The sequence below is a fragment of the Pleurodeles waltl genome, chromosome 2_1, assembly GCF_031143425.1.
Source record: "Pleurodeles waltl isolate 20211129_DDA chromosome 2_1, aPleWal1.hap1.20221129, whole genome shotgun sequence".
Lineage (NCBI taxonomy): Eukaryota > Metazoa > Chordata > Amphibia > Caudata > Salamandridae > Pleurodeles > Pleurodeles waltl.
Window position 1 is genome coordinate 35,000,187 of NC_090438.1, and position 25,969 is coordinate 35,026,155.

General features: G+C 48.3%; 1 protein-coding gene across 13 annotated transcripts in view; it reads left to right on the forward strand.

The window, feature by feature from the left end:
- MED12 (mediator complex subunit 12) overlaps positions 1-25,969 on the forward strand; it is a 786,294-nt gene that overhangs the window by 653,827 nt on the left and 106,498 nt on the right. For all 13 annotated transcript variants that reach the window (XM_069209253.1, XM_069209261.1, XM_069209285.1 and 10 more), the window contains one exon: positions 22,125-22,342. In XM_069209253.1, the coding sequence (XP_069065354.1) occupies positions 22,125-22,342 (218 nt within the window). The remainder of the gene's footprint in view (positions 1-22,124; positions 22,343-25,969) is intronic.

The following is a 25,969-nucleotide window of genomic DNA, read 5'->3' on the forward strand; positions in this document are numbered from 1 at the left end:
AATCTTATGTTCGATGGCATGTGTGGCTGTAGATACACATCCGATGCATACTCCTGCCATCTAGTGTTGGGTCCGGAGTGTTGCAAGTTGTTTTTCTTTGAAGAAGCATTCTTTCGAGTCACACGATCGAGTGACTTCTCCGCTTCGGTAGTACTGCGCATGGGCATCGACTCCTTTGTTAGATTGTTTTCTCTCTGCTGTCGTGTTCGGACTTGTGTGTCTTCTCTCAATCTTTCTACTCGGTCTTGTTCTTTGCTTCTGTCTCTGACGGTATTCTCAGTCACGTATTTCCATCTTCGCGTTTGTCTCCACTCGTTGGCCCGGGCACTGATCAGGCACCAACCAGGCCTACCTCACCACTTGGCACCAAAAGTTATTCTGAGCTGATAGAACAGACGGTGGTTTCATTTCTGTCCTTGGTGTTGGAAGCTGGTCCAGTGTGGTGGACGCCTATGGTGTTAAACTTTATACTGGGTCCAGGCATCCTTTATTAGATAGTGTTACAGTGTCTAGACAGCCAGGACTCTCTAGGGTAGCTGTGGTGAGCAGCCAAGACTTCTCTAGATGGCATGTGAAGCGCTTGCAAAACCACAGTGGTCACTCAGTATCTTATCACACATGAAAGGAAACACAGTGTTGCAAAAATTAAGGTACTTTATTATAGGCACACCAAACTAGACTACCAGTGGTATACCTCCTCTGGAGGTCTGAACACACAGTATATACTCTAGTGAGTACTCAGGGAAGGCATAAATTAGGGGGTCAAACCATATACTAAAAAAATGGAATGCAAACGGGTGTCCCCCACCAGAGTGTATGGAGTAGTTAGCCAAGGGCTGGGGAAGAGTGGAACTCCAAAAGGTAAGTACCTAAAAGATCTCCAGCGGCCGGGTGCAGAGAGATAAGTTATCCAGCCGTCCCATAGGCTAACATGGGGATGTTGTGGTTGGAGAAATGCAGAACCAGGACCAGGTCGGTAGAACCAAAGGGCAGATCCCGAGCAAGGAGGACCTGCAAAAGAAGGGGACAGAGTCCAGTCCAGTCAGGAAGGAGGCAATGCCCCTGCACCTTGTGTAGCTGAAGATCTGGTTCGTTGGTGATTAATGAAGTCAAGTTGTGGAGTCCAGGAGCTGCAGAGGAGTCCGTAAAGTCGCCTACCAGCTGTCCCTAGACATTTGCGGGGTTGCACATGGGTCAGTGGTCTGGAGGACCACCGACAAGCACAGGCAATTGCAAAAGAGCTATTGGAGGTTTTGCAGTGCTGTGGAGGACCAGCAAGGTCCTTGAGACGCGATCCTTGGAGGAGGGGAGTCTGGACAGACCCTCAGGATGCAGGAGAACCAGAAGAAGCAGTTGGAACCCCCACAAGCAACCCACTGGCAGCAGGCACAGTAAGCCACAGTGAGACCCAGTCAGCACACCTGAAGAGGCGTCCAACGTCGCTGGAGCTGCAGAGAGGAGACTGTCCTTGCAGAGGTAGAGTGCTGGGGGCTGGGGCTATTTGGAGCCTGAAGATCCCTCGGAGCAGGTGTCAACAAGCCTTGGTTGGCTCAACAGTTGCAGTGCACAGGGGTTCTGTCCCAGTGGCAGAGACAAGGGCTCGCCATCTCCTACGCTGGACAGAAGGCAGAGAGGACCCGGGTGATCCCTCAGAACCACCACCTTTGTTGGAGACTCTTCGCAGATCCGATGGACAGAAGATCCCTCCAGCCGGACGTCGTTGCCTTGGTGCCTGTGGATGCAGGGGAGTGACTCCTTCACTCCAAGGGAAATTCCTTCTTGCTTCTTGGTGCAGTCGAAATCTTTTTGGTCCCAAAGGTTGCACAGCTTAGGAGATGTTGCAGAATGCTAACCGGAGCCACAGAAACAATGTTGCCAAGAGAAGTCTTCTCAGGTGATGCAGTGTTGTCCGGTTCCTGTGTACTCCAGCAGCGGTTCCAGAGGCCAGGAGCAGAAGATGTCTTGCAGAGAGTTCCTTGCAGTAACTTGCATGGCAAATCTGGGGACCCACCCACAAGGGAGTCCCTGAATAGCCCGAAAAGGTGGTTTGGTCACTCTCTGGGGTGACCACCTATCAGGATGGGTAACTGTTGTCAGCTTCCTGGCCTAACCAGTCAGATGCTCCCAGAGGCTTCTGCATATCTTGATTCCAAGATGGCAGAACCAAATGACCACCTAGAGGAACTCTGGGCACCATCCTGTGGGTGGAGATGGATATAGCAGTGGTCACTCCCCTTTACTTTGTGTGTTTTGCGCCAGAGCGGGGACCATTGGTCTCTGGACTGGTGCAAACCACATTATGCAAAGAGGGCACTAAATGTGCCCGTCAAAGCAGTCTGGTGGCGCTGCGAGGCTACCCCACCCCAGCCCAGTAACACCTGTTTCCAAAGGAGAGGAGGTTGCACCCTTCTCCTACAGGAAATCCTTGCTTTCCCCTGCTCGAGCTGGTCAAGCAGCAGAAGGGCAGAATTGTGTCTAGGGGGCTGCAGCAGTGTGGGCTGCCCGCAGACCTTTGAAGACTGGTAGGGGGGATCCTCTAAGGAACCCCAGGGTGCATGGAATCATGCCACCCATACTGGAATAAGTATTGGGGTATGATTCTGACATGTTGGATACCAAACATGCCCAGGTTTGGAGTTACCATTATGTAGCGGGACCACCGGTAGTGACCAGTGGCCAGTACATAGATAAAATGGCTTTTCTGCATTTACGAAGCTCAGGGAATTGGAACTGGAGTTCATAGGGGCACCTCTGCTCATACAGTGGTGCCATTCACACAGGGACCTGCACCGTGCCCTTACAGTGACCTGGTATAGTGACCAGCAGTGAAAGGGTGCGTGCACCATTTCACGCAGGCTGCAAATGGCAGGCCTGCTGACAGTTTGCATGGACTCCCTTGGGTGGCATAATACATGCTGCAGCCCATGGGAGATTCCTGGTGCACCAATGCCCTGGGTACCTAAGTACCATCTACCAGGGACTTACAGGAGTACACCAGTATGCCAATTGTGGAGTGTATGAAGTACCAAAACAACCACATTTGAAGGAGAGAGCACAATCACTGGGGTCCTGATTAGCAGGATCCCAGTGAAACAAGACTAAGCACACTGACATCAGACAAAAAGTGGGGGGTAACCATGCCAGAAATAGAGGACTTTCCTACACTCTGTGCCACGCACAATTCCACCTCACCGACCAACATCTGGTGTGTAACTTGTGCCTCGCCCCTGACCACAAGGAAGTTATTTGTGACGCCTGCAACTCTTTCCGGTCGAAAAAGACACTTTGGGACGGAAGAGCCTGTCGCTTGTAGATGGCGCACAAGACTCTGAGCAACATCCCGAGCATCTTTGGGGAGGAACACGCCTAGGAGGAGCCAGAACAAGAGGAGGCCTTTTCGATCCAGGACTCCGATGTGCAGTTGGATATTGAAAGCCACAAGGTGACATCCGTGCAGCCTGTGAGTACAGTGGCCGTTCCTGCCCACCATAAGATTTTTAAAAAGCCCCTTGCAGAGGTCACCGGATCGCCACTGCCACCAGGCCATGGACAGAACCATAAAAACTTTTTAGGCTGCCCCACCCTCTGGCTCAACTTCAAAAATAGCCAAGACAACATGTTCGTCGTCCACCTCCTGCACCTCAATCTGAGACATCGTTGCCCTCTCGGTCCAAACTTCAGCTTATCAGCTTCTACCTCTGCTTCGGTGCTTAGATAGTACACAGGCCGATAACTTCGGCTTCGAAAACAAGGGAGCTAACACCTTGGGAGCAGAAATACTTCAACCAGTCTTCAGCTAAGCCATCACCTATTGAACCTATTTTGTAAGTGATGTATGCTCAACAGCATTGCCTCCATATCCAGGAGGGTACAGGGTGCACTATTGCTTCATCTGTACCCCCCTTTCCTCTCCCCCCCCCCCCCCCCAATTGAGATACATATGACCCTGATCCCATGTTAAGTACTGACCCAGACTTGTACCCCACACAATCCTCCCCAACAGAGGACAGTTCATCCTACCAGCAGGTAGTAACTGGGGTAGCCGCTTTCCATAATCTTGAGCTGAACAGGGACCCCATTGAGCAGGACATCATGTTCGATACCCTTATATCTACACATAGGGATATCCTGTTTCTCCTGATGCTCTCCAGCATGCTTCGTCATGCAGATTACATTTTTAAAGAGTCTGTCCACTCTAGGCTTATCACGCCTAGAGTAGACAAGAAATATAAGCCTGCTCCCTCTGACCCGCTATACATCAGATCCCAGGTCCCTCCAGACTCTGTAGTGGCCACCACTGCACGGAAACGGGCCAATAGTCAGGCCACAGGGGACTCTCCTCCTCCCGATGAGGAGAGTAAAAAGGTGGATGCTGCCGGCAAAAGGGTAGCTGCACAGGTAGCCAATCATTGGCGTATCGCCAACTCACGGGCCCTGGTAGCCAGATATGACCGGGCTCACTGGGATGAAATGGAGGTGCTCCTCCAATTTCTCCCAGATGAGCACAGCAAAAAAGGGCAGCAGCCTGTTGCAGAGGGGCAGACAGTCACAAACAACTCCATCCGCTGTGCCCTAGATGCCGCAGACACAGCTGCACGCAGTATTAGCACTAGTGTTTTAATAAGGAGGTACGCGTGGCTTTGATGCTCTGGGTTCAACCAGAGGTCCAGCAAGCAGCGCTTAATATGCCCTTCGATAAGGAGCACCTTTTCGGACCTCAAGTGAACTCCCCATAGAAAAGCTGAAAACAGATACCAACACTGCAAAAGCCATTGGTGCTCTTCAATCCCCCTCACAAAGGGGCACTTTTCCTCACCCCTCATTCAGAGGTGGTTACAAATCTACAACCTCAGAGGCACCTACTTCGTATCCCAGACAGCCTTCAGCCTCATATTCTAGGGGTTTCTTCAGTGGAGTCTATAAAGGCATTAACAACCAAGGCAAATGTAAGAGCACTGCCACCTGAGGTTCACCACAGATCAATGGACCCTTTCCATTATCCAACATGGTTATTGTCTGGAGCTCATTACCACTTCTTCAAATATTCCTCCTCGCACTCAAACTATCCCACGATCACCTCACACTTCTCAAACAAGAGGTTCAGTCCGTTCTTCTCAAAGAGGCCTTCAAGCATGTCCCCTTACAACAACAGGTATCTAGAATATACTCCCTATGCTTTCTCATTCCCAAAAAAGACTGCGCTCTCAGGCCTACTCTGGGCCTCAGACCATTAAACCACTACATTCTCTCACAACACTTTCATATGGCTACTCTTCGAGACGTTATTCCGCTTCTAGAACAAGGTGACTACATGATGACCCTAATTGTATATCCCCATCCACTGTGCACACAGAAAATACCTAAGATTCGTGGTTGCAGGCAAACATTACCAATTCATAGTCCTGCCTTTCAGAGTCACGACTGCTCCCAGTGTCTTTTACAAAGTACTTAGCAGTAGTCGCTGCACATCTCAGAAGACAGAACATACACGTGTTCCCTTACCTAGATGACTGGCTTATCAAAGCCAGCACACTACAGCAGTGTCAATATCACGCTCAGATGACAGTGGACCTGCTTCACATGTTGCAATTCACAATCAGCTTTGTCAAATCCCATCTACAACCTCTTCAGATATCGCTATTGTCAATGTAGAGTTGGGGGCTAGCATACCACAGCCCTGCTCAGATTTGCACATTTTAGTCCTTTCTCCCACAGTTTCAGGAGAATCGTACATACTCACTCAGAATTATCATGCGCCCCTTAGGGATGATGGCTTCCTGCATTGCCATTTTTCCCCAAGCAAGACTCCACATACATCCTCTACAGCAGAGTCTGTCTCGTCAGTCGTCTCAGTCACAGGGTCACCTGGAAGATAGTGTTAGACCGCCATACTCACCGCTCTCTGCAATGGTGGAACACTACCAACCTGTTGAAAGGGCGGCCTTTTCTGGACCCTGTGCCTCAAGTCATTCTGTCCACGGATGCATCACTGACAGGTTGGGGTGCTCACCTTCAAGACTTCACAGTACAGGGACTATGGGATCTCGGTCACCAACTGCTCCATATCAATTACCTTAGCTTCAGTCAGCGTTTCTAGTCCTGAAAGCATTTCTTCATCACCTGTCTCACAAGGTTGTCTTAGTCCACAAGGACAACATGACAGGCTTGTATTACCAACAGGAACAAGGGGGGACATGGTCGTCCCAATTGTCACAACTCTATGGAAGTGGACTCTCCACCACCACCACATTCACCTGGTGGCAGAGTATCTCCCAGGAAAGGACAACAACTTTGCAGACCTGCTCAGCAGTCCACGAATGGGAACTCCACTCACAAGTCCTTCAAAAATACTTCCTAAAGTGGAGGACTCCTCAGATAGACCTTTTCGCCACAGCAGAAAACACAAAATGCCCAAGCTTCACCTCCAGGTCCCCACACCCTCAATCCAAAGGCAATGCTCTATGGATGAGTTGGACAGAGATATGTGCTTATGCTTTTCACCCTCTCCCACTCATGCCCTTTCTGTTCAGGAGGCTCAAACAATTTTCCCTCAACGTGATCCTGGTGGCCCCTTCATGGGCGCGTAAAATATGGTTCACAACACTTTTAGAACTCTCAGTTGTTCCACATCAAACTCTTCCCAGCAGACCAGACCTTCTGACACAAAGACAGTGACAAAGAAGAAATCCGAAACCCAGGTCCCACAACCTAGCGAATGGCTCCTGAGGTCAGAGCATTTGCTTATTTACAGTTACCAGAGGAATGTATGGATATTCTTAAACAAGCATGCAAAACCACAACTAGACAATGTTATGCGACAAAATGGAAACATTTTGTTTGCTATTGTAAAACGCAAAACATTAACCATCTCAAGCCAACAGTACAAGACATTGTATGTTATTTGCTACATTTACAAAAAGCAAATCTAGCTGACACGCCCATTTGTTTACATTTAGCAGCCACAGCTGCATATCTTCAAAACAGACAGCATGTTTCTCTGTTTAGAATTCCAGTTATCAAAGCATTTATGGAAGGACTCCAAAGAATTATTCCACCAAGAATTCCTCCAGCTCCATCATGGAATCTTAACATTGTACTCACAAGGCTCCTGGCTCCACCTTTTGAGCCACTTCACTCCTGTTCTCTACAATTCTTCTAGTTTAAAGTAGCTTTTTTAGTCGCTATCACTTCCCTTAGACGTGTCAGTGAGCTCAAAGCTTTAACTTTGGAAGAATCTTTCTTTCAAATTCATAAAGAAAAAACGATGTTAAAAACAAATCCAAAATTCCTTCCAAAAGTAGTTTCACAAGCCCATATCAATCAGACATTATAACAACCAGATTCTGTGGCAGAAAGAGCTCTACATACTCTTGATGTTAAAAGGGCTCTTATGTATTATATAGATAGAACAAAACAGTCTAGGAAAACAAAACATTTTTGTGGCTTTCTCCTTGCCACATAAAGGACAGCCTATATTTGAAGCAACTATAGCTGGATGGATAGTAAAGTGTATTCAAACTTGCTATAGTAAAGCCAAACAACAATTATCTGTACCAGCTAGAGCACACTCCACTAGGAAAAATGCCTTCTATGGCATTTTAGGTAACATACCTATAGCAGATATTTACAAAGCAGCAACATGGTCCACACCACCTACATTTACTAAACATTATTGTATAGATGTCTTTGCACGCCAACAAGCAAATGTACTCAAAACACTCTTCCGGTCAATTGCACCTCCTGCACGCTAGCCACAGGTTTATGGAGGGGCTGCTATGCACAACATGTGTATCTGCAGCTACACATGCCATTGAACGGAAAATGTTAATTACCAGTAGACATCTGTTCGTGGCATGTAGTGTTGTAGATTCACATGCACCTTCCCGGACGCGTGTGGATGTTGCGTTTATTAATATGTAAATATTGTACATATTTAGATACATAGCATGGACATCTTTTCTATTCCACTCTCTGTTTTCACTACTTCACTCTCCCGCCTTTGGGGAAACAATCTAACAAAGGACTTGATGCCCATGCGCAGTATCACCGAGAGGAGGAGTCAGTTGATCCCGTGGCTCAAACAGCCTCTTCAAAGAAAAACAAGTTGTACTACTCCAAACCCAACAGTAGATGGTGGGCTTATCCACTGCATGTGAATCTACAGCACTACATACCATAAACAGATGTCTAGTGGTAAGTAACATTTTCCTTACCCAGTCAGCATCTGTTTGTGGCATGTACTGCTGTAGATTCACAGGCACCCTCCCTCCTCCCCGGACGCCTGTGGCCATTCCACTTTATATTTGTCTATACTTGTACATAAGTAGTTACATTTGCATGGACATCTCTTTCTTTATACTTCCTGTACACTCCTTTTCTCACCCACCTGCGGGAAAACAGTCTAACAAAGGAGTTGATGTCCATGCACAGTATCAATGAGAAGGAGTCACTCGATCCAGTGACTCGAGAAAATGCTTTTAGAAAGAAAAAAACGTGCAACACTCCGGCCCAAACACTAGATGGCAGAAGTATGCAAAGCATGTGAATCTACAGCTTTACATGCCAGGAACAGATGCTTACTGGGTAAATAACATTTTTCTTTTCTGCAGCCTACTTCTTTACTCTTGCAATGTGGGAGTAAGCAAAGAATATGTATCATAGCAATGAATAACAATCTTTAACTGTCCATAGTTTTGACAATGCCCCAGTTTAGCATTTTGCACCTGATCAATCTCTTTTCTCTATCCATGACAGCTAGACACAGTACTTGCAGGTTGCACTACAATAGTTATTGTTTCCTGGCACCTCGGTTCCCCTTTTTAATATAGAGATAATGTAGAGATGTTCTTCAGAGTTATTCCCCCCCATAGTTATGTGTTCAGCAGAAAAGAACTGGGTCTCTGGCAAAGAGTAAGCAGACATGGAACATATTTAAATTCAGCTCTCATTGTCGAAATCATATGGTAAGCCCCTCCCATAGCTTTTTCAGGCCAGTTATTCCATAGCCCCTTAAAGGCTAGGGAGTGGTACCTTGCACATTTGAGCATGAATGACCTATCTCCTCCTGGAAATTCCTTTCCTTTTTTGGAAGCATATAGATTAATTGGGATACCACTTGATTAAAATATGCCGATCTCACTCCCCAGGCCTCCTTTTATCCATCACCAATTCAGGAAAGCTGGTGCTTTATTTGTTTCAAGACACACACACCCATCACCATGAATTGGGTGTCTCACGATTAAGTGGGAAGTCTAGGTTTAGCTAAACCATGGGAAGCCCTCCTTTAGTCTTGTCCTGTCTCTGTGCCTTCTGGCATCCATTAGTTTCCTTTAGTCTTAGCCCATCTCAGTTCCCTTCACTTCCTTTTGTTTTAGCTGTTCTCAGTTCCTTTGTGTCACATTTATCCTCCTTTAGTCTTAGACCAGCTCTATTTGTGCTTGTGCCTTTTTATCTTTCTTTAGTTTCAGCCCATCTCAGTGCCCTGAGTCAACTTTTAGTCTTAGCCCATCTCTTGCCATTGATCCTCCTTTAGTCGTAGCCCATCTCTTTCCATTGGTCCTCCTTTAGTCGTAGCCCATCTCTTTCCATTGGTCCTCCTTTAGTCGTAGCCCATCTCCTACCATTGGTCCTCATTTAGTCTTAGCCCATCTCCTACCATTGGTCCGCCTTTAGCCTTAACCCATCTCTTACCATTGGTCCTTCTTTAGCCTTAGCCCATCTCTTACCATTGGTCCTCCTATAGTCTTAACCATCTCTTACCATTGGTCCTTCTTTAGCCTTAGCCCATCCCTCACCATTGGTCCTTCTTTAGCCTTAGCCCATCTCTTACCATTGGTCCTCCTTTAGCCTTAGCCCATCTCTTACCATTGGTCCTCCTTTAGTCGTAGCCCATCTCTTTCCATTGGTCCTCCTTTAGTCTTAGCCATCTCCTACCATTGGTCCTCCTTTAGTCTTAGCCCATCTCCTACCATTGGTCCTCCTTTAGCCTTAGCCCATCTCCTACCATTGGTCCTCCTTTAGCCTTAGCCCATCTCTTACCATTGGTCCTCCTTTAGCCTTAGCCCATCTCTTACCATTGGTCCTCCTATAGTCTTAACCATCTCTTACCATTGGTCCTTCTTTAGCCTTAGCCCATCTCTTACTATTGGTCCTTCTTTAGCCTTAGCCCATCTCTTACCATTGGTCCTCCTTTAGCCTTAGCCCATCTCTTACCATTGGTCCTCCTTTAGCCTTAGCCCATCTCTTACCATCTTAGCCCATCTCTTACCATTGGTCCTCCTTTAGCCTTAGCCCATCTCTTGCCATTGGTCCTCCTTTAGTCTTAGCCCATCTCCTACCATTGGTCCTCCTTTAGCCTTAGCCCATCTCTTACCATTGGTCCTCCTTTAGTCTTAACCATCTCTTACCATTGGTCCTTCTTTAGCCTTAGCCCATCTCTTACCATTGGTCCTCCTTTAGCCTTAGCCCATCTCTTACCATTGGTCCTTCTTTAGCCTTAGCCCATCTCTTACCATTGGTCCTCCGTTAGCCTTAGCCCAACTCTCACCATTGGTCCTCCTTTAGCCTTAGCCCATCTCTTACCATTGGTCCTCCTTTAGTCTTAGCCCATCTCTTACCATTGGTCCTTTTTTAGCCTTAGCCCATCTCTTACCATTGGTCCTCCTTTAGCCTTAGCCCATCTCTTACCATTGGTCCTCCTTTAGCCTTAGCCCATCTCTTACCATTGGTCCTCCTTTAGTCTTAACCATCTCTTACCATTGGTCCTTCTTTAGCCTTAGCCCATCTCTTACCATTGGTCCTCCTTTAGTCGTAGCTCATCTCTTACCATTGGTCCTCCTTTAGTCCTAACCATCTCTTTTACTTCGAGTGTCATTTAGCCTTCTTTAGTCTTCACAGAAATTATTTTTCTAGACCCCCTGGCACCAAGGGTGTACCAACCCAAATCAGAAATAAACAGTTGTACTGCAACCACCCACCCAATCCTCTAAGCAATACTTGAGTGAAATGTGTTTTAATTAACAATCAATCACATTAGACACTAGAAAGATATTAGAACCCCCAACCCTCTTTCATTAAATAATTACACACTGAAGAACACTAGTACATGAGGGATGCATTTTAAAGGTTGATTTAAAAATCAAAATCCTAGTCCATTGTACACTATGAATTGTAACCGCAATGAAGACAAATGAAATGGCAGCTGCAAGGTTTACTAAAAGCATGAGTATGAGGAACCACTAACATGAGTGCTGTTTTACATTTATAGCACCCCACCCTCATTCTGCTATTTCTAAACGCTAACCTAATTCTAGCACAACAGAAAGCAAAACCTATTTCAGGTTACAGAGGTGGTACACGCCTGGTTTCTTGTTTGAACAATAAGGCTTGTGTTCAGTTTAGTTCCAATTCCTGCTATTTTCTAGGGGTAGGCAAAATATTTCGTTCTGCCGGCAGAGTTTGTCCCACTCCTCACACGGCTTGCAGCACAGAGTTCCAGCAAAACTCTACCAACTGCTACGTGGCGGAGTTTTTTCTCATATGCAGCTCGCCAATGTTAAATTGGCGAGCGCAAGCAAGAGTTTGGAAATCTTAGCAAGATTGTAGAACGCCTCCTGGCGAGATTTCTCAACATGGGCAGTCGCGGTATGGCGCATCCATTCACATTGATAAAGCTGCCATTTGACTAGAAAATCTACTCGAGCAGCAGAAAGAAGCAAGACCTTTGACATGGTGCCGTTCACACTGATGTTACAGCACAGAAGAAGCTCCCGGTGCTAAAAATCAGCCCAAACTCACTGTGACTGATTCCTCCCCCATGCACACTCCACGGAATCTTGAGGAGTTTTTCTGTAACTCAAAGGAGTGAAACTCTGTGAGTTTAGTCCAGGCCTACTAATTTTCTCTCAGGTGACCAGCAGCACTGATAAATTACCAAGCAAGTGCCTTCAGTCCCAATAGACTGATAAATTACCTAGCAAGTGCCTTCAGTCCTAATAGCCTTCAGTTGGAAGCAGTGATATAGTTCTGCATGGCTTATCCCTCGGTTGTCTGGCGTGATCATATAGGATTACGGGTATTGCTAGTTGTGGCACTTTTTATGCTAGTTTTGGCACTTTTATGTCTCCAGTATCAGTATATTTGACAGACTCTTCCGAAAGCTTCCCAAAGCTGCAGTCTCCTTCACGATTCACAAGGGAGGTTAACACCTCCTTCAAGGACTAAATACACTGCTAGAGATAGAAGAGTGCTTCGAGCAGAGTTAGGCCACGTGGTAAATTTTTCAGATCTTTTGATAAATTATTAATTGGTGAACTAGGGATCTGTGTTTGTACTGACCTGTGTGCCTAGAGGACATATGCTACATTTGGTATGATATAAGAAGAAAAAACAAATCATGGACATTTGCAGGCAGTCTAGATTCCCATCACTAACGGTGCTTCTGTGCAAAGTGTTATGGGCCGTGTTTTTAACACTGGCTCAAGGATGCTTTGAGCTTGTTAATTCTACATTAATAATTGATGCTATTGATTAGAGTGGAAGACTCCTGTAACATCTCATGCTGTGGCACAGAGAGTGAGAACCTGTATTGGTTCTCCTCTTTTCAAATCATTGCATGCTTTTTCTGGAAGTGAAAGTTCCAAGATGCAGGCTTCTCCTTCTGAAGTTTGGGGTGCTCCGAAGGTCCGAGCTACTGATAGAAGTGGCACTGGTAGTGTAGGAAGTTGGCTCTGTATGCACTATTTCAAAGTAAGGAATAGTATGCACAGAGTCCAAGGGTTCCCCTTAAAGGGAAGATAGTGGCAAAAAGAGATAATTCTAATGCTCTATTTTGTGGTAGTGTGGTCGAGCAGTAGGCTTATCAAAGGAGTAGTGTTAAGCATTTGTTGTACACACACAAACAATAAATGAGGAACACACACTCCGAGACAATTCCAGGCCAATAGGTTTTTGTATAGAAAAATATCTTTTCTTAGTTTATTTTAAGAACCACAGGTTCAAATTTTACATGTAATACTTCAAATGAAAGGTATTGCAGGTAGGTACTTTAGGAACTTTGAATAATCAAAATAGCATACACAGTTTTCATATAAATCACATATAGCTATTTTAAAACTAGACAGTGCAATTTTCACAGTTCCTAGGGGGAGTAAGAGTTTGTTAGTTTTTGCAGGTAAGTAAACCACCTATGGGGTTCAAGTTTGGGTCCAAGGTAGCCCACCGTTGGGGGTTCAGAGCAACCCCAAAGTTACCACACCAGCAGCTCAGGGCCGGTCAGGTGCAGAGGTCAAAGTTGTGCCCAAAACGCATAGGCTTCAATGGAGAAGGGGGTGCCCCGGTTCCAGTCTGCCAGCAGGTAAGTACCCGCGTCTTCGGAGGGCAGACCAGGGGGGTTTTGTAGGGCACCGGGGGGGACACAAGTTAGCACAGAAAGTACACCCTCAGCAGTACGGGGGCGGCCGGGTGCAGTGTGCAAACACACGTCGGGTTTCCAATGTAAATCAATGGGAGACCAAGGGGTCTCTTCAGCAATGCAGGCAAGGGGGGGGCTCCTCGGGGTAGCCACCACCTGGGCAAGGGAGAGGGCCTCCTGGGGGTCACTCCTCCACTGGAGTTCCGATCTTTCAGGTCCTGGGGGCTGCGGGTGCAGAGTCTTTACCAGGCGTCGGGATCTGGGAAGCAGGCAGTCGCGGTCAGGGGGAGCCTCGGGATTCCCTCGGCAGGCGTCGCTGTGGGGGTTTAGGGGGGGCAACTCTGGCTACTCACGGTCTCGCAGTCGCCGGGGAGTCCTCTCTGAAGTGTTTGTTCTCCACAAGTCGAGCCGGGGGCGTTGGGTGCAGAGTAGCAAGTCTCACGCTTCCGGCGGGAGATGCAGTTGTTTTAAAGTTGCTCCTTTGGAAACAAAGTTGCAGTCTTGGGTGAACAGGGCCGCTGTCCTCTGGAGTTTCTTGGTCCTTCTAGAGCAGGGCAGTCCTCTGAGGATTCAGAGGTCGCTGGTCCGTGGGGAAAGCGTCGCTGGAGCAGTGTCTTTTAGAAGTGGGGAGACAGGCCGGTAGAGCTGGGGCCAAAGCAGTTGGTGTCTCCGTCTTCTCGGCAGGGTTTTTCAGCTTAGCAGTCCTCTTCTTCTTAGGTTGCAGGAATCTGAGTTCCTAGGTTCTGGGCAGCCCCTAAATACTGAATGTAGGGGTGTGTTTAGGTCTGGGGGTTAGTAGCCGATGGCTACTAGCCCTGAGGGTGGCTACACCCTCTCTGTGCCTCCTCCTTGAGGGGAGGGGTGCACATCCCTATCCCTATTGGGGGAATCCTCCATCTGCAAGATGGAGGATTTCTAAAAGTCAGAGTCACCTCAGCTCAGGACACCTTAGGGGCTGTCCTGACTGGCCAGTGACTCCTCCTTGTTTTTCTCATTATCTCTCCTGGACTTGCCGCCAAAAGTGGGGGCTGTGTCCAGGGGGCGGGCATCTCCACTAGCTGGAGTGCCCTGGGGCATTGTAACACCAAGCCTGAGCCTTTGAGGCTCACTGCTAGGTGTTACCGTTCCTGCAGGGGGGAGGTGTGAAGCACCTCCACCCAGAGCAGGCTTTTGTTTCTGTCCTCAGAGAGCACAAAGGCCCTCACCACATGGGGTCAGAAACTCGTCTCTCAGCAGCAGGCTGGCACAGACCAGACAGTCCTGCACTGAACGATTGGGTAAAATACAGGGGGCATCTCTAAGATGCCCTCTGTGTGCATTTTTTTATAAATCCAACACTGGCATCAGTGTGGGTTTATTATTCTGAGAAGTTTGATACCAGACTTCCCAGTATTCAGTGTAGCCATTATGGAGCTGTGGAGTTCGTTTTTGACAGACTCCCAGACCATATACTCTTATGGCTACCCTGCACTTACAATGTCTAAGGTTTTGCTTAGACACTGTAGGGGCATAGTGCTCATGCACCTATGCCCTCACCTGTGATATAGTGCACCCTGCCTTAGGGCTGTAAGGCCTGCTGGAGGGGTGACTTACCTATGCCACAGGCAGTGTGAGGTTGGCATGGCACCCTGAGGGGAGTGCCATGTCGACTTAGTCATTTTCTCCCCACCAGCACACACAAGCTGGCAAGCAGTGTGTCTGTGCTGAGTGAGGGGTCCCCAGGGTGGCATAAGATATGCTGCAGCCCTTAGAGACCTTCCCTGGCATCAGGGCCCTTGGTACCAGGGGTACCAGTTACAAGGGACTTACCCAGGTGCCAGGGTTGTGCCAATTGTGGAAACAATAGTACATTTTAGGTGAAAGAACACTGGTGATGGGGCCTGGTTAGCAGGGTCCCAGCACACTTCTCAGTCAAGTCAGCATCAGTATCAGGCAAAAAGTGGGGGGTAACTGCAACAGGGAGCCATTTCTTTACAGGTAGCATGGTATCTGCAAAGGGAACAGTCAAGAAGAAAATAATTCCCTGGTTTATAGACATTCCTACACATTTGAAGATCAATCCTGCCAGGATGGTGCTCCATCCGCCATTACAAGCTATCTGTAGCAGGCCATGCTCACTTCTGTCACTTTATCCATAAGTCCTCCAGGGTATGTTTGGCCAAATATCTTCTACAAAGCATTTAGGTACAAATATTACATTATTTCCTCTAACACCATGAAATTAATTCTCAGAGATGCCCTTACACTTTTGCTCAACATAAATACTGCCTTTCTTCTTCTCAGCCTCTTGTACAGTGCAAGTCTTCCTGTTACTTAGAAAATAGACAGCTTGATAAAATCACAAGCCACTCTGATCATGTGTGCATCCTTCATCCAATTATAAAGCTGAATCAATGACAACTCCTTTCATTTTAGTATCAGTCATACCTCAAACCTCACTGCAGCAATGAGTAGCTGATTATGCACTTTGTCGACCTATCCTTTTTTAATATTAACAGCAATGTTTGCCTTTTGGTCATGACTTGCCTCTTGTTGGCTGTTTGCTCCTTGGACCGTCCAGTGCTTCATATTGACCTGTTGACTTGTGTAGGATTGACCAAGGCAGAGCCGTAAAGTAATTCTCCATATTCCTCTCCATTTGGAATAAACTTGACCTTCAGTGTAAAAAGTCCATTCTTTACTACTGGTCTTAAATATATTTGTTAGCTCTCTGAGTCCTCCTGTCCAAACTGGAAGCAAGATCAACCAGTAAGTCAGATTGAATCTACAAATCTCCTCAATGAACATCAAGACTGTCTTATATTCTGACTTGATCTCATCCAGGACTAATTGTGCAGTGTTTACTTTTAAGCTGAACCCCACCAGGATCAAAGTCTTCTACATCTCCAACAACTTTAAAAAAAAAAAAACAAGTCCTGGACCTGCTCTCCTCTGAGTTAAAGCTACGGGGAATAACCTGCCCACCCATCCCTTCAAACACAAAATCCCTAGGCTTCTTCACAAACAGACACGTCTCCTTTGAGATCCACCTTGCCAAGAAGATGCAAGCGTTAAGTCACCTCTCACAGACTGTATATCGCGAGATGACTACAGAACCATAATCTAAGCCATGCTGACATCCCATCTGGACAGCAGCCACACCCCTTGTGGATATCCATGATATTGACTAAGGGGTATCTTTGAGGATGCCTGTTAAATCATATATTGGCATATATTGCATCCGCCCTAGTATCTCTCTGCCAGCAGAGGATTGAGAACTAGTGACTTGTTGCCAGCTGCAGGATGCAAGTGTCCGGCTCAAGCCTGCCTGCCATTTTTGTCCATCAGGTCACTTGAACAGAGAAGGAAGCAGACACTTGGACCAAAAGCTTGTCTCATTCATGAACATATGAGTGGTACATGCGTTTTAGGTTTCTGTCCTCCTGACCAGCAGATGAAAGGGATCTCTTTAACTTTCTGAAGAAATGTAATAACATTGTCCATCTGCCTCTGTTGAATTGATGCATAAACATTTCCTCCCAATAACTAAATGCGGGTGTTTGTAGAACTTTTATTTTCAGTTTTCTCCAAGTTTCTAAGATGTGCATAGTTCTGAGAGGGTGTGTCGTCTGATCATTTATTGCTGACATTTGTGTTGTACACCGTTTCCCTGCTGACCTGTTTTTCTCAATTTTGTAAATGACGTGGTGGTTGCATTGTAAGCAAGCTCATTGTAGCCACAGTGATGTCATAGTCTGTGTTGTTACTTGGTGTCATGGTTTGCTGTTGGCTTGGTGATCTCTTTGTAGTAAAGTAGCATCTTTCTGACATAGTTACACCCACTTTTTGCCTGTTGTCAGTGTGTTTGGACTGTAGTACACTGGGATTCTGCTAATCAGGACCCCATTGTCTTTGCTCGCTTCTCTAAATTTGGTTGCCGGTAAACTTTACACCCCTCAATTGGCATACTGGTGCACCCTTGTAAGTCCCTAGTATATGGTACTAAGGTACCCAAGGCATTGGTACACCAGGGGTCTCCCATGAGCTACAGCATGTATTATGCCACCCATGGAAGCCCATGGAAACTGTGTCTGCATGCCTGCCACTGCATGAAATGGTGCATGCACCTTTCACTTCAGATATAAGGATTGCCTTATATCACGGTCACTGCACTTGGACACTGTAAGTCACCCCTCTGGTAGGCACTTCAGTCCCAGGGCAGGGTGCATGGTCCTAAGTGTGGCGGTTCTCCTGCAAGAGCAGGGTATCCATACAGACCCCAGAATCCATTCTATGGGCTTTGTAAATGTGGGGAAGCTATCTTAAGGTATGTAGTGGACACTGGTCAACATGTGTGGTCCAACTACATAGTGGCTTCTCCGAACCTAGTCTTGTTTGGTATCAAACCTGTTGGAATCATGCAGCTACAGTAATTCCAGTGCCAATGGCATGATTCCAGGTACTCTGGGGGTTCCCTAGAGGATTCCCCAGTTTAGCCTGTGCAGCCTTACAGGGTTTGGCCGCCAACCCATGCTGCTGCTGAACCCAGAAACTGTTCTGCCGATGAGCCTAACTCAAGCAGGGGAAGACAGAACAAAGGATTTCCTGCAAGCGAGAGGTATGACCACTGCTTCCTTTGAAATAGTGTCTCTGGGATGGAGTGGCCTGACCTTGGAGCACCACCAGACTGCTTTTGGTGCCCTCCTTACATAATCCAGTTTGCACCAGTTCAGGAACCACCCGGTTTCTGCTCTGGTGCGAAACCACACACAGGACAGGGGAGTGATCACCCCCCTGTCCAGCTCCTCCCCTACAGAAGTGCACAGAGCTCTGCCAGGTGGCCAGTTGATTCTGCCATCTTGGAAACAAGGTAGGCAGAGGCCCCTGGGAGCATCTGACTGGTAAGGACAAGTAGATGATGTGCCTGACCCCCCCTCTAATAGGTGGGTCACTACAGAGAGTGACCAACCCCCTTTCAGGGTTACTTAAGGACTCCCCCAAGGGTGAGTCCTCATTTCCGTTGAGCAAGACTCTTCAGTGAACTTTCTGCAAGACATCTCCTGCTCCTGGCCTCTGGGAACTGCTGCCGGTCTGCTTTTGGAACTGAAACAAGACTGTATCAGTTGGGAGAGCTCCCACCTCAACATTTTCTCCAGCTCCTGCAAGATTTCAGCAGCATCCATGGCTGTGCATCCTCCAGGGTCACAAGGCCTGTGACTGCATCCATGAAGCAAAAAGGAATCTCCCTTGGACTGGAGTCACTCCCCTGCATCTGCACGCACCTCATGACGACAACTGCCGGTTGGTGGATCCTACTGTCCCAGGGACAACGAAAAGGCTCTGCTCACAGGTGGTGGTACTGTGGTCCTCTCCAGGTCCAACTTGTCTTCTGACCAACTTGGGAGACGGTGGACCCTTGCTGCAGCCACTGGGACGGAACCACTGTGCTCCACGGCTGATGCTCACCAAGGCTTGTTGGCTGTTCCTCCAAGAGATCTTTGAGCTCCAAAAAGCCCCAGCCTCTAGCATTCTGCAACTCCAAGATCAGTTTCCACTCTGCAGCTCCTGCAACGTTGGACTCCTGTTTTGTTGTGCTGCTGAGGCTTCCCTGTGACTCGCTGTGCCTGCTGCCAGTGGGTCCCTCTTGGAGGCTCCTCCAACTCTGGCTGGCTTGCCTTACTGCTGAAAGCCTGCCCTGACTCCCCTCCAAGGGTCGAGTCACTAGGACTTGCTGGTCCCCAAAACCTACAATCTTCCTTGCAACAACTATTTTAGTTTTCCAAGTCTTGTTGGTGGCCCTGCTGGTGACTGAACCTCCTGCAATCCTGCGACCAATGTGGGACAGTTCGTAGGCAACTCCACTGATCTCCTGCATCCCCCTGGATTCAGCAGCTGGACTTTTTCCTTCACCGTTCTGCAGGAACTTAACCTCCACAAGGGTGAGTATTGCCTACCTGCACCGCCTGGACATCTCCGAGTGTTCTGGGCACTGTCCCCTTCTTTTTCATGTTCTTTACGTCTGGAATCCACCCTTGGGTTTCATCAACCTGTTCCACGGGTCGCAACAGCAGCTGGACAACTGAGGCTTCCACTGACTCCCATAAAGGTTTCAGACGTCATTTCACCCCCATGCACCTGGGCTCCCTGGTGTCGGTACTCCAGTATTCTGGGTATCTATGGGTGGGGGTACTATACAACCTTTGTTGTGCCAACTGGTTTCCTCGGGGTCCACAGGGAAGGGTCCTGAATCCATGAAAATCCAACTGCGACGGTCCTGTTTTAGCCTATGGGACACCCGGCTCAATATCAACTCTGCACCTGGGCGCCTGTGGTATTTCTAGTACTCACCTCTGGTAATTCCCTATGCCCACAGCCCCTGGGATTCTAACACACTTACCTTGGTTGGGCACCTCCAGTCTTATACCAATTTCTTAGTATATGCCGCCCCCCACTATACTACAGGTGAGGGCATATGTGCATGAGCACTATGCCCCTATAGTGTCTAAGCAAAACCTTAGACATTGTAAGTGCATGGTAGCCTTAAGAGTATATGGTCTGGGAGTTTGTCAAACACGAACTCCACAGTTCCATAATGGCTACACTGAAAAATGGGAAGTTTGGTATCAAACTTCTCAGAACAATAAATGCACACTGATGCCAGTGTGCAATTTATTGTAACAGACACCCAGAGGGCATCTTAGAGATGCCCCCTGAATACCTACCCGACTTCTAGTGTAGGCTGACCAGTTTCTGCCAGCCTTCCACACACCAGACATGTTGCTGGCCACATGGGAAGAGTACCTGCAGGAACTGTAACACCTGGTGGTGAGCCCCTTTTGTTACAGCTCCCCAGGGCATCCCAGCTAGTGGAGATGCCCGCTCCTCCCGCCACTGTCCCCACTTTTGGCGGCAAGGCGTGAGGAGACAATGAGAAAAACAAGGAGTCGTCACCCACCAGTCAGGACAGCCCCTAAGGTGTCCTGAGCTGAGGTGACCCCTGCCTTGAGAAATCCTCCATCTTGAGTTTGGAGGATTCCCCCAATAGGATTAGGGATGTGCCCCCCTCCCCACAGGGAGGAGGCACAAAGAGGGTATAGCCACCCTCAAGGACAGTAGCCATTGGGTACTGCCCTCCCAGACCTAAACACACCCCTAAAGTCAGTATTTAGGGGCTCCCCAGATCTGAGGAAATCAGGTTCCTGCAACCTGAAGAAACAAGAAGGACTGCTGACCTACAAGCCTGCAGAGAAGGAGGTAGACGACAACTGCTTTGGCCCCAGCCCTACCGGCCTTTCTCCAACTTAGAAAACCTGCTCCAGGAACGCATCCGACAGGGACCAGCAACCTCTGAAGCCTCAGAGGACTGCCCTGGACTAAAGGACCAAGAAACTCCAGTCAACAGCGGCCCCGTTCAAAACCAGCAACTTCTTTGTAACAAAGAAGCAACTTCCAAGCACTTCACATTTCCCTCCGGAAGCGTGAGACTCTACACTCTGCACCTGACGCCCCGGCTCGACCTGCAGAAAACCAACACTACAGGGAGGACTCTCTGGCGACTGCAAGCCCGTGAGTAGCCAGAGACGACCCCTCTGGACCCCCAAAGTGACGCCTGCAGAGAGAATCCAGAGGCTCCCGCTGACCGCGACTGCCTGTAACAAGGGACCTGATGCCTGGAACCAGCACTGCACCCGCAGCCCCCAGGACCTGAAGGAACCGAACCTCAGCGCAGGAGTGACCCCCCAGGCGACCCTCTGCCTAGCCCAGGTAGTGGCTGTCACGAGAAGCCCCCTCCCTGTGCCTGCCTGCACTGCTAGAGTGACCCCTGGGTCCCTCCATTGTTTCCTACCTAAAACCCAATGCCTGCTTTGCACACTGCACCCGGCCGCCCCTGTGCCGCTGAGGGTGTGCTTTGTGTGCCTACTTGTGGGGCCCCCCGCAGTGTGCTACAAAACCCCCTGGTCTGCCCCCCGAGGATGCAGGTACTTACCTGCTGGCAGACAGGAACTGGAGCACCCCTGTTCTCCATAGGCACCTATGTGTTTTGGGCACCTCTTTGACCTCTGCACCTGACCGGCACTGAGCTGCTGGTGTGGTAACTTTGGGGTTGCCTTGAACCCCCCAACGGTGGGCTGCCTATGCCCCAGAACTGAGACTTGTAAGTGTTTTACTTACCTCCTAATCTAACCTTTACTTACCTTCCCTAGGAACTGTTGATTGTTGCACTGTGTCCACTTTGAAAATACCCTTATAGCTTATTGCCATTTTTACAAAGACTGTACATGATATTGTTTTCTTTCAAAGTTCCTACAGTATTTAAGTAAAGTACCTTACATTTAAAGTGTTTAATGTAAATCTTGAACCTGTGGTTCTTAAAATAAACTAAGAAATTTTTTTTTTCTATATAAAAACCTATTGGCCTGGAATTGTCTTTGTGTGTGTTCCTCATTTATTGCGTGTGTGTACAACAAATGCTTAACACTACCTTCAGATAAGCCTACTGCTCGACCACACTACCACAAAATAGAGCATTAGAATTATCTCTTTTTGCCACTATCTTACCTCTAAGGGGAACCCTTGGACTCTGTGCACACTATTTCTTACTTTGAAATAGTATATACAGAGCCAACTTCCTACAGTGGAGTTCACAAGTATAGTGGAAAAGAGCAAAGTCAAAGTAGCATTCATAAGTTTTTGTATTGTAGCTCAGTTGTATAATGTTTTATTTCTCCTCTAGGGATACACCACGTATGGCTCCCAGCTGAGCCTTCAGCAGCACCCATCCCAGCAGGGCGCAATGGTCCCGCCAGCCTATTCTGGACAACCATATCAGAGCCCTCACCCCTCTGCAACTCCAGGACTGGTGGATCCAGTACGGCAAATGCAACAGAGGCCAAGTGGCTATGTACATCAACAGGCTCCAGGCTACACACACCCCATGCAGACGACACAAAGGTAAGGCAACTTGTGAGTATTTATGGAGTGGTACAATAGTTGACTGATATGCAGACAGTACAAAGATACTGTTGCTGTTGACTATAATCAAGCCAAGTATACAAGACAAATGTTGCAGCGATTACAGACCATTTAAAGGTACTCCCATACACAACATGAAGGTGCAATCATTGACAAAACCCACCCCTTGCAGACAACATAAACATACAGGAACTCTTAGTTATTCTCGCACCACTCCGTCCAGGCATTGGCATATAGTCAGAGACCGCTTTTGCAGTCAGTCATGCCGCAGGCAGCCCAGTTCCTTTCGGTGCTGCTGAGCTGGCAGGCTATGCACAGGCCACCAAGAGACACCACTTCTTCAACTCCTTTTCCCATGCTACAACCACCAACAAACCACTTTAGTTTGTCTTCAGGGTTTAAATGCTGAACCGATGGGGATGGGATTCAACACTTCCTTTCATGTGAGCAATCCATCACCTCCAAAAATGGGTCTAGCAGATTGTTTCAAGGGGCTATGCACTACCCTTTCTTTCTTCCCCACTCTGTATACCTCCCACATCAGAATGAATTTCAGCAGAGCACCTGTCCATCCTGCTGCAGTATATACTCCTGTTTCTCTCCTATAGGTGCCATGGAGTGGGTACCTGATTCAGAGACCTAAGGACTATCAGTCTGGTCCTGAAGGCTTTCCTGCCCTCCAAATGGAGGAGGCTGGTGAAGGTTCTCACTGACAACAACCCTGACATTTGTTGCTGCAACAAGCAGGGCAGTATGGGTTCTTGGGCCTTGTGACAACAGGTTTTGCTTCTATGGAGGCCGCTGGAGCGCCAGACCATCTAGCAGAGTTGATGAATGCCAGACTAGACAAACTGAACAGATATAGTCCGGCAGATCACATGTCGCATCTACATCTTGATGTGACACAGAGTAGTTGATCCATGAGGGGAACATTGGCTAGATCTTTTTGCTACAGTTGAAAATGCACTGTTGACAATTTTGCACTTTGAAGCTGCTGCAAGATCACTCGTTAGATGTATTCCGGCAAGAATAAAAATAAAGACTGGGCCCAGGTCTTCCTAATGGCCCTGGATTGGGCTGGGAGAGTGTGCTAACTGGAGCTCCTGAAGATGAACATATGTCCTTCTGTAAGGCTACCACTTCTGGAGGACCTTCCTTCTCAGCAGCAGGACAGGGCCCTACACCCAAATCTCTGCAACATACACCTCCATTTATGTAGATTGAGCAACAGCAAGTGACTGCATTTGACTTGCTTTCTGAAATGGTAGAAGACATCCTTACTAAAAGACCCCTCGCCACAAAATCCATTTACACTGGTTCCTGAGACAAAGGTTTGAGGTCCTGGGACACTGACCACTTACAAGTAAAATTCAGACATTCGTCTTTGTTTTGTATTTAACCATCAAGGTCTTACAGTGGGGACTGCAAATGGTTGTGTCAAACTTCTCAACCTTTCTACATTTGCCCAATGTAAGAAAGTGCCCTTTTGACATGGTCTCCTCCCCACACACACATTTTTGCCTGGTTTCTGGTGTGATTTTGACTGTTGCTTACCAGGTCCCCAGTGCCAGATTCTTCCCCCAAAACTGCACAGTTGTTTTCCACAATTGGCAAAACCTTTGGATACCACTGTAAGTCCCTAGTAAATGGTACCCCTGGTACGTAGGGCATGGGGTACTAAAGGATGGCCCCTGGGGGCTGCCGCATGAATTGTGCCACCCTCGGAGACCCTCTTACCTTGTGCACACAGTGCTGCTTTCACAGGCTGCTTGTCTTTTTTGAAGAACTAAAATGAAAACATGACATGGCAGACAAGCCTGTGTGCCCTGTCCCCTTTACACTGTATGTAATATATGCAAGTCACCTGTCTAGAAGGCCTTCCAGCCCTAAGGTCAGGGTGCATTATATCACATGTGAGGGTATACCTGCTTGAGCAGACATGCCCCTGTTGTCTGTGTTGATTCTCAGACATAGTAAGTGCACAGGGAAGCCGTTTTAAATGCACGTGCTGGACACTGGACATCGCGAGTTCCCCAGCTACATGATGGCTTCTCTGAATCCCGGGATTTCTGATGGATACAGTAACTACCTGTGGGTTCCTCAACTAAAGAATTCTCCCCTCGCGCCAGCCTCGACGGAAATTTCTTCTAGCTCTGCACGTCGACGTCACAATCGCCCGACTCCACGCGACGCCGTATGACGTCATCTAGGCAATAAGAAGCCCTTGTCAACGTGCAGACGTCAGTTCCCTTTTTTCAGTGCCAACGAGTAACGTTTTTTCTTCGAGGCTCACAGGGAGCTACAGTTTCGAGTCGACGGTTACAATGTCGCAGCCAAGGAAATCCGGCTTTAAACCATGTAACCAGTGCAGGGGTCGGATGTCGGTTACCGATCCCCATGAGAATTGCCTCTGGTGCCTTAGCTCCGATCATGAGGTCGAGTCATGCGGCTCCTGCCAGCGCATGAACCCGAAGGCACTCAAGGAAAGAGAGGCAAAATTGTTCTTGGCCCGTTCCAAAAAAAAGGAGAGGCGTCATCGGAGGGAGTCCTCTTCAAGATCTTCGAGGACCCATCATCACCATGGTGACTATCGGCGCCGTCACCACTCCCGGCGCCGATCGAGTAAGGGACGGTCCAGGTCCAGATCGGCATCTCCGTCAGCTCGGCGCCGTCCGACGTGGGAGATTAGCCCGACCGTCACCCCTCCACCTCCTACGACCCCGACTTCACCCGTGTCGGTTTTCGAAGTCGAGCCTCTTCAGAGGCCTGAGGGTTCTCCTAGCCAGGAGTTACCTGGCCCTTCTTCGGCGTCTATGCCGGTGCAGCAGCAATACCCGGCTTTCCCAACTCCGGGAACGGATCCTGCAGCGTTTTTGAACGCCATGTTTAACATTTTTTCTACCATGGCACCTGGTGGAGGTCCAGCAGGTCCGCCTGGCCCTTTGGCCTTTCATTTGGGCGTTCCGGCGTCTTACAAATCGACGCCTTTCACACCATTTTTGTCTGCTGCACCTGAAGCGGCGCCGATGCCCTTGACTTTGCCTAGGAGACCTACTACACCTGCAACGGCGCCGTTGGATTCGCCTCGGATCCAATCCACAGTCAAGGTTCCTGTGGAGTCGGAGGGTCCGAGGTTCGGTGCTGACGGAGATCTTCGGCGTCGGCCGACGCCTTATCGACGCCGGGTCTCGAATCAAGGCTTCGATCTAGACGTCTGGCTTTGCACCTTTTGGAGGAGGAAGAATACAGCAGACAGCACCTGGAAGAGGGTGAGATTTTGGAGCCTTCCGGTGACTTTCAAGGTCTTGATACGGCGAGTGGCATAGATACCTCCCCGGAGTGGGATCTAGCTTCCCCTGGGGAGTACACGGAGGAAGCTGCATCTTTCCCCGCTGTAATTCGGAAGGCTGCGGACTTCTTAGATCTCCCTCTTCCAGCTGCGGAGGTTAAAAGGAACCTGTTGACAGAGGTTTTGCATCCAACTTCTGTGACGGCAGAGCCTCTCTTGCCTTTTAATGAGGCACTTCTGGATCCTATCAAGGGCATCTGGAGGAAACCTGTGTCTACAGCTGCTGTCAACAGGGCGGTGGCACGACGCTATCGGGT